The sequence below is a fragment of the Suricata suricatta genome, chromosome 7 (genome assembly GCF_006229205.1).
Source record: "Suricata suricatta isolate VVHF042 chromosome 7, meerkat_22Aug2017_6uvM2_HiC, whole genome shotgun sequence".
Classification (NCBI taxonomy): domain Eukaryota; kingdom Metazoa; phylum Chordata; class Mammalia; order Carnivora; family Herpestidae; genus Suricata; species Suricata suricatta.
Genome location: NC_043706.1, coordinates 143,935,634 through 143,944,157, shown reverse-complemented (window position 1 = coordinate 143,944,157; position 8,524 = coordinate 143,935,634). Strand labels below are relative to the sequence as shown.

Below are 8,524 nucleotides of genomic sequence, written 5' to 3'. Positions count from 1 at the left end.
CCCCCCCCCCCCCCCCCCCCCCCCCCCCCCCCCCCCCCCCCCCCCCCCCCCCCCCCCCCCCCCCCCCCCCCCCCCCCCCCCCCCCCCCCCCCCCCCCCGTCCCCGCCCTCCCCCTGGAGCACCTCTGGCCCGCCCTCCTGAGCCGTCTCTGGGGTTTTGCAGGAGGTGAACCGCACTCTCCAGCTGCTCTATGACCTCTCCTGGTCCCACATTGGGAAGCTGGTGTTTCTGGTGCGTGTCTGATGGGGGGGGTCAAGGTGGGAGGGTCTCACCCTCCATGGGGGAGCGGACACAGCCTGAGACCCTGCACCTGGGGGCACCAGGGCCTGGCTCTGCCGCAGGGCTACACGGCCCTGCCTCTGGGCAGCACTTTGCTGCTGGTGGCCTGGCGTTCTGCTATGGACAAAACAAGGGAAACGAGCAGGTCATGAAAATACTATGGCCTCTAGATGGCGCCGCCCCCTAGCCCTGGCCCCACAAGGCCTCCCTGGGCCCCGCCTGGCACTCGCTGAAGCACAGGACAGGGAGGGCCCTGGACGCGCAGGCTTGCCGCGGACCTTTCCTCTGGACGGCGCAGCCAAGGCCTGGCGTCCTGTCCTGGGATTGCTGCCCCGTGCGCCGCAGTCCGGGGCCTGAGGGGTGTCTAGCCATCCATGCCGTCCGGGACCGCCCTCTCCCCCTGAGAGCTGAGGGCTCTGCGCCTCTGGCCACCTGCCTGCACGCGGGAATGGGATTTTCACAACAGGAACACGGGGGGCTTCCAGGTCTGGGGGTGTGACTGTGTTTAAAAACTCGCCGTCACGCAGTTTTCTTGTATGATTACATCTTGCCTCTTCCTTGTTCAGGGGAAAAGGTTTGAGATCCAGCCGGAAGGGCTGCCATCAGCGCGGAAGCTGGTGTACTACACGGGCTGCGCCTGGCGCTCCGGCCACCTGCTGCGGCTACTCAGCGCCAGCCACCAGCTGCGGCTCAGCCTGCAGCCCGCCCTGCAGAGGCTGCAGCGGCTGGAGAGCATGGAAGGTGCGCCCCGACCTGGGCCCTGGCGGGGGAGGGCTGCCCGCGCTGATGCTGCCCGCCCTGGCCTAGGCCTAGGCACCGGGAGGGCTGCCCGGCCTGACGCTTCATTTTCCCCACCGTGGGGGGTGGCCTCTTGGCTCCTGTGTCCTCTGGAAGGGGGAGGAGGCCGGTTCTGAGGATGGGGCCTGGGGACAGTTTGAATTCTAGAAAGGAATTCTCTAGGTGTGGCACCTGTGGCAGGACAGCTGAGGGACTGGGGGCTCCTGGGCTCTCTGGCCGTGCACGCACGAGTGTGCACGTGTGCCCATCTGCGTGCGAGCATGCCTGCTCATGTGCAGGGGCTGCCTGGAGTCCCTGACAGCCAGGATGACAGGACAGCCCTGGGGGAGCCGTTGGGAGCTTACTGGCTGTGGGTGACAAGTGCCGTGGGTACACGGGGCCCTGATCCCTGGGCCGCACTTTCCTCCCCTCACACCGTGCCCCCGGGGCCGCAGCGCCAGCCGGGGGTGTGGGCAGCACCCACCGTTGACACCCTGCGGCTCCAGGCACGTTCCTGCTGTGCCTCCCTTCCCCACACAGAGAGGAAGCGCTATCGGGAGTCCTACATCAGCGACACGCTGGACCCGGACCCGGACCCGGGTGGCAGGGGCTCCCCAGACTCCCCCCACAGCGGGGGCGGTGGCCGGCAGCTCCCCCAACACCTGCCCGTTGGCTCGGCTGACAGCAGCGGCCCCTGTGTCATCGAGGCGGATGCTGGGCCCGCAGAGCCCAGGGAGGCGTCGGTGGAGGAGCCCCGGGGCGCGGATGGTGGCCACAGAGGCAGGCCCCAGGGGGACGCCCAGGACCCGGGGGACGGTGAGTGTGTGTCTGGCCAGTGTCCAGCTGGGCCAGTGTTGTGGGACCAGTGTGACAAGTGCTGACCCCACAGCGGGGCCGGGTGCACTGGTCTACGTCTCCTGTGGGGGCCCCTCAATTCCCCAGTGTGGCCTGAACCCCAGCACCATGAGGCGGCCTTAGGCCTGGGCTCAGAGATGCAGAATGGGGGCCTCCATGTGGGTGTGGTGCGGAGGGTCCTCAGCCTTCTTTGCAGCTGGTCACAGGGGAGCCCAACCTGACCAGTGCCCCTTGTCCATCGTTCGTCCATCAGAGGGTGTTTCAGCCACGTTCTTCTCTAGCTGCACAAGATGCGAGGCTATCAGGAGACCCAGGACCCAGTGTCTGCTGCATTCAGCCCCCAGGGGTGCCTCGGTGGCATCCGGGGGTGTGGAGCCCTGTGGCACCTGCATGTCACCCCAGGAAGATTCCATTGGCTCCACTGTCCCCTGACCGTCTGCAGCGCCCTTAGCAGTGGACGTGATGGGCAGTTGTGGGGCCAGCTGTAGGTCCCAGCCTCCCATGGCCACCCAGAGTCCCCTAGGGTCACTCACGACCACCCAGGGTCCCCTAGAGTCCACCCAAACAACCTCTTCACCTCGCTGTATGTCAAGGCCCCTGGACAATGGGGTGCACGGAGGCCCCCAGGGGAGGAGTCAGGGTCAGGCTGCCAGGGGAGAAGTCAGTTGGGCCACGGGGGGTGCAGGAGCTAGTCCCTGGCCCTGCTCACGCTTCCCGCCCCGCCCACAGCCCCTTGCAAGGAGCCCCCGGCGGCTGCGCAGGTCCCGCTGGGCAGGACTCGGGGCGGCAGTGCGGAGGCCCCGTACCAGGTATGTTCCCGGGTGGGCCGGGCGCTCCAGGCCGGGCTCCTGCACCTGTTTTCATGTCCCCTGGGTAGAGAGCCTGGACCTGCAGTCAGGCAGTGGGGGTGGGGGGGCTGGCTCCCCGGGGACCCCGCCTCCCTGGCTGGGTGCTCTCTGGATGGCCTAGTTCCCCTCCCTGGGTGGTGAGGGCTTGAGGGGCTGTTCCAGGCCCCCCAGGGGCCGGAGGAGGGGCATCGGCCAGTGGTTCCAGGGTAGGCCGGGGGCTCCCCTCCTTGCTCAGAGCTGACCTGGGGGTGGTGCCTCGGACAGAGAGACTGTTAGGCTGTGACTGACTCCCAGAGAGGGGTGGAGCCAGACCCAGGGGTGGGGAGAAGCCGCAGTGCCCTGGGCAGGTGGCTGCCTGGGCCCAGAGACGGTGCACAGGGCGAGCCCACGGAAGGTGAAGAGGGGCCTGGTTGCACGGGCCCCGAGTGGCCCTCCGAGGCTGTGTGCTCTCCCTGCGGGATGCAGCGGGGCGGCCGCCAGCCGGGCCCCGGCCTGGACATGCTTCCTCACACGTGCAATGGGGGAGGCTGCTCTTGACCTCTGAGGATGCTTCCGGATCCTCCTAAATCTGTCAAATAGTCACCAAGTCCAATGGGGTCAAAGGAAGAAGACCGCCCAGGGCTGTGTGCTGTCCCAGCTGAATCCCCTCAGGATGCGTGTGGGCTCTGCGTCAGGGGCTCCAGAGGGGCCCCAACCCACCCCCGTAGGAGTCGCGTCAGGATAGGACAAAAGAGGGAGGGCCCATGCAGAGGAGCCACTGCCCCCCCGGAGCTGCCCTGGTGGAGGAGGACAGAGGGGCCGCTGCTGGTGCCCCACGCCTACCCAAGGGGCTCATACCCATGGTGGGCACAGGGCGATGGGAGCCCCCCACACCCCTGCGTGCTGACAGTGGGCCAGCAGGGTGCAGTGACCACCGGGCGGGCAGGACGGGTTGGAGACGTGGCCAGGGGTGAGGAGGCAGGGCGGGAAGCAGAATGCACTCACCCGCACCGCCCCCTGCAGGTCCCAGAGGCAGACTCCCATTGCCACGGCCTGGGCCAAGCACTGCCGGGACCCTGTGGGGTGAGGTCCTCGGGCTGCCTCTCCCTGGTCCCATGCAGGGAGGAGGCGCAGCTCCCGCAGGAGTTTGTGGTGTAGACACCCAGAGGCGTGGCTCTGCACGTGGGACTCCCATCCACTGGGGACTCCCATCGACACAGCGTGCCTGTCCACACGGGGCTCTGTCTACACAGCATGGTTCCATCAACACAGCATGGCCTGTCCACACGAGGCTCTGTCTACACGGCATGGCTCCATCAACACAGCATGGCCTGTCCACACGAGGCTCTGTCTACACGGCATGGCTCCATCAACACAGCATGGCCTGTCCACACGAGGCTCTGTCTACACGGCATGGCTGCATCCACACAGCACAGCTCGTCCACGTGGCTCTGTCTGCGAGGCACGGCTGCACCCACGTGGCCGGGCTCAGTCCGCAGTCTCTGCCCCCACCCCTTTCCTGCTCCGGGGGCTCCACCAGGGCCCTTGGCCCGCCCCTCCTCCCGGGAGCTCAGCTGCGCAGAGCAGCCTCGGGCCTGGAGGCAGCAGGAGGACCCGCTTTTCACGCCGCTGCCCAGGCTCCTGTGTCTCGGTCAAGAAGAGGCAGAAATTGAGGCCTGGCATCCCGTGTGCAGGCGGGTCGGGGCGGCCTCACCCATCCACTCTGGGAGGAGGATGTTAGATGTTCCTGCCTGCTCGGGAGACGCTCCCGGTTCTCTCTGCACGGACCCCCAGTGGATGGCCAGACCAGATGCACGGCCTTCTGGGAGCCTTTGACCCAAGGTCACAGTCATTGTCATGGCACCGGCCCCAGCCTCTCCTAGACCACTCTGCCATCCCTGCTGCTCGCGATCCCGGAGGCCTCTGTGGGGTGTGGGCCCAGCTGTCACCCCAGAGCAGACCTGGCTGGTGGGCAACCCCTGCCCACCGCCCACTGATGCAGACACTGCAGGGGGCTCCAGGCCCGGCGCTGCAGCATCCCATGGACACCTGGTCCCTGTGGGGCTCACAGAGCCAGAGAGGCGGCTGTCCCCCTGCCCCCCAAGACCTAACCGAGTGTCCTGCCTCTTTCCATCAGCGGTCACATGGGACCAATGACCTGCTGTCCACAGGGGCAGCTGGGGCTCCTGCAGCGCAGGTCCCCCGTTAGGCGTTGGAAGGCCGCAGGTGAGATGGGGCAGAGCGGGGGACTAGATCCATCTCCAAGTCTGGTCTTGCAGTAACGGCTGGCGGAGGTTCACAGATCAGGCCGTGGCGATCCCTGGGGAAGTGGGCTTCCCCACGCTCCCCTCCCATGTCCGGGCTGGCCTCCAGGTGGCCTTCCTGCAGCCAGCTGCCACCTGGTCATTGGTGGAGGACGTGCCCATCAGCCGGCTGGCGGCCCGTGTCCCCAGCTGGAAGCCAGGGCTGGTGCTGTGTCTCGGCTGCCTTCAGACAGTGGGCCCCTGAGTCCCGTCCAGAGGCCTGAGCAGACGCTCTGGGACAGGTGCGATGTGAGATGGGCGACGGCAGGTGCGGAGCCCAAGGCTCCTAATGAGGATTAGCGGCAGCTCATCTTCCCTGGGCCCCTTGGCGTCTCGCCTACAGGATCTGCACACCTGTCCCCTTGATCGGATGGACTGGCGTGTGCCTGTCTGGTGGTCCCGAGCACTCAGCAGGTGATTGGAGGCCCACCGCCACAAGGCCACAAGGCCCTGTGCCTGACGTCCCGTTTCCTATGCTCCAGCCCCGAAGGCCACACTGGCACGGCCAGCTCAGGCTTATTTTGGAGACAGAGGGCATTACCTGTTGTGTGTGTGTATGTGCCCGTGGGGGGGCACATGTATGTGTATGTATATGCACGTGTGTGCATCTGCATGTGTACACGTGCCTGTGCATGCACGTGTCTGTGTGCACACGTATGTGTATGCGTGTGTGGGTTCGTGTGTGTGCACATGTGCACACTTGTGGATTTGTGTGCACACAGGTATGGGACCACATGTGTATATGTGTGGATTTGTGTGTGCACACAGGTGTGGGACCACGTGCTACATGTGTGTGCACTTGTGCATGCAGACGCGGGGGGGGTGTGCACGCACACGGGACCGTGTGTGTGCGTGCACGCATGCACACACCAAGTTTGACGCCACCTGGGCTGGGCCTCCCGATCCTTTCTGTGAAAGGGGACCATGTACGCACGCACCCACACGTGCAACAAAGCACCTGAGTACATGTGTCCCATTTGCACTTGGCCCAGTGGGCACCTGTGAGTGAGGTGGCGGGGCGGTATGGCCGCACACTGGTGGTTAGCCCACCTGGGAAATGTTCTCGGCTTCTGAGGGCCGTGTCCTCGCGCTGCCTGGACCCAGCCATGGAGGAGTCGTGCCCCGGGGAGCTCACATTTACCAATCTGCTCTTCGAGAAGCAAGGCTGCTCCGGCCACCTTCCCGTGTTGCCATGGGGGATGGGCCAGGGTCACTGCGGTCACCTGGTCTCCCTCATCAGACACACATCATCAAAGCAGGTGACGGGCCAGCCCTGGGCAGGTGCAGGTGCGGATGAGATGCACATGCACATTCACAGCACCGTGCTGGCTAGGATGGGGGAGATGGTGTCCCAGGCTGCCGTCTGGTCCCTGTGCAGGAAGTACCCAGGCCCAGGGCCACCGAGGGCAGAAGCCTGAGGAGGCCCAGCAGGGCCCAGCAGGGGGAAGGGCACCTGGGCCCCTGGGGTCGCTTCTCTCCCGTGATTCTCCAAAACCTACTAGACCAGTCCCTGTGGTGACAAATGGGGTTGGATCTGCCCTGATCTCAGATCGACAGGGGTTGTTTTCCTTCGAAGTAAGGAAACTTCTGGGGACTGGGGCTCAGCACGGCAGACTGATTTGCCATTGAACAAAGGTGTCAGGGGAGGTGAGCGTCAGGATGGGGCAGAGGTTCGCCGGTGGTGCCAGGACCTAGGCACATGGGCAGGAAGGTGAGCAGATGCGAAGGAAGGTGAGCAGATGCGCGGGCTGATGGTGGGTGGACCAGAGAGGCGGATGGCCCTGGGGGGGCGGGAGGCGCCGCGTGTGTCCCCGGCTGCCACAAGAGGGCGCTGGATGCTGTGGTGCCGGGGCTTCTGAGAGGGGCCTGGCCGGGAGGCCACACCAGAGTGGCTCCCACGTGTAGGGACAAAGGCCTGGGTGCTGGGCACGGGCATGTCCAGGCCCCTCTCCCAGGTCCAGCCCCGGGTCCGTGGCAGATGGGGCAGTGGGGACCTCTGGCTGACCCTGAGAAACCGCTGGAACCCTGTCCTTCCTCAGGCCCTGCGGGCAGGCTGGGAACATTATGCCGAGTGTGTGTTAACCACAGGGTAAGGTCTGGCTGCTGGGGTGAGGGCGGAGCACAATTAGAGGCCAAGAGGGGGCCTTGGGAGTGGCCTCCAACCCTCCCCACAGCGGCCTCCCCCCTCCCCGCCCACCGCACAGTGAGGCCAGAGCGGCCAGACAGGAAGGTCAGAGACACCGGCTTCTCTTTCTGTGGAGGTTAGGACTTTGTCTTTCAGGCAAAACAGACATTTTCCCGGAAAATGGGTCTTAACTAGTAGGGATGGCTGGTTTGTGAGAAAAGGCAGGTCACATGCCGAGACCGGGCGTGTCCACTCAGCAAGCAGGGTGGTGTGGCCCCCGGGGTGTGCTGGGCCAACTGTCATGTCTTCCTGCTCCGCTGTCAGTGAGGCTGGACGGGAAGCCCACCCAGCCTCCCCTGGACCCGAGGGACAGGCAGATGGCTCAGCGCAGTGGAGGCCAGGGTCAAGTTGGCCGGGCTAGAGTCACAAGACCCCCAAGGGCTTGTCTGAGGCAGATCCGTGGCCCAACTGCCCCGTCTTGCTGCCACCCTCCCCCCCGCCAGGCCTGGTGATGCAGTGGAGCAGGGGTGCTGGTGCTGGAGCCCCCCGGCCACTGCCCCGCAGGAGTCCGGGACCTGGCAAAGGCAGCCAGTGGCGGTTTTGCTCCGCCCGGCTGCCCACTGCAAGGGGCTTGTCCTGGAGGACTCACAGCACATCGACCTCATGGGCCCAGGAGTGCAGGGGGCGTGTCTAACCTTCACCTTGGTTTTGTGAACTCTGTGCCCTGTGGGCCCTGGTCACCTGGCCCAAACTGCCTGGGAGACAGACTCCAGGGCACAGGACGGACTTTCTGCAGAAAAGCTGCCTGGCTCCATGGCCAGCGGCCCCAGAACTGGTCTGTGGGCTTTGGGACCCAGCAGAGGGCAGCTGGGAGGAGCAGGGTGACCAAGGATGAGGGCATCCGCCCCGGGGTCCTGGCCATGCTGAGAAGGGCCTCGATTCTTCCACGCAGGGGCAGGGGGACGGCGACACTGTCAGTGGTCAGCTTCGGGCCCCGTCAGCACACAGCTACGTGGTTTTCTAAAGTTGCAAAATGAGTACGTTTTTCACCACAAGTGGTTAAGAGCCGGGGAGCCCCGACAAGGGCTGGCAGGGTGGGTCGGAGCCGAGCCTGCGGGCCGCGCTGGGGTACAGCCAAGGGGAGCAGACTCACAGGCGGTGGGGCTGTCTGCGGGGTCCGCGGGTGACTGTCCCCGGCGGGGACCGCACTGGCCTACGGGAGGCGGGGCCAGCCTGGAGGAAGGACCTTCCAGCTTCCCGGTGAGGAATGGCTCCCGGCGGAGGTGCGGGAGACCAGAGCGCGGCCTTGCCTGGAAGGGGGACGGAAGACCAGGCGGTGCCGGGGGTCTCGGACGGTC

General features: G+C 65.9%; 1 protein-coding gene across 1 annotated transcript in view; it reads left to right on the top strand.

Annotated features, from left to right (window-relative positions):
* Positions 1 to 5,246, top strand: part of FRMD1 (FERM domain containing 1) — an 11,778-nt gene extending 6,532 nt beyond the window's left edge. Inside the window, exons 7-11 of the mRNA XM_029943274.1 lie at positions 578 to 616; positions 829 to 1,020; positions 1,597 to 1,872; positions 2,641 to 2,720; positions 5,112 to 5,246. Of these exons, the coding sequence (XP_029799134.1) occupies positions 578 to 616; positions 829 to 1,020; positions 1,597 to 1,872; positions 2,641 to 2,720; positions 5,112 to 5,246 (722 nt within the window). The remainder of the gene's footprint in view (positions 1 to 577; positions 617 to 828; positions 1,021 to 1,596; positions 1,873 to 2,640; positions 2,721 to 5,111) is intronic.
* The last annotated feature ends 3,278 nt before the right edge of the window (positions 5,247 to 8,524 follow it).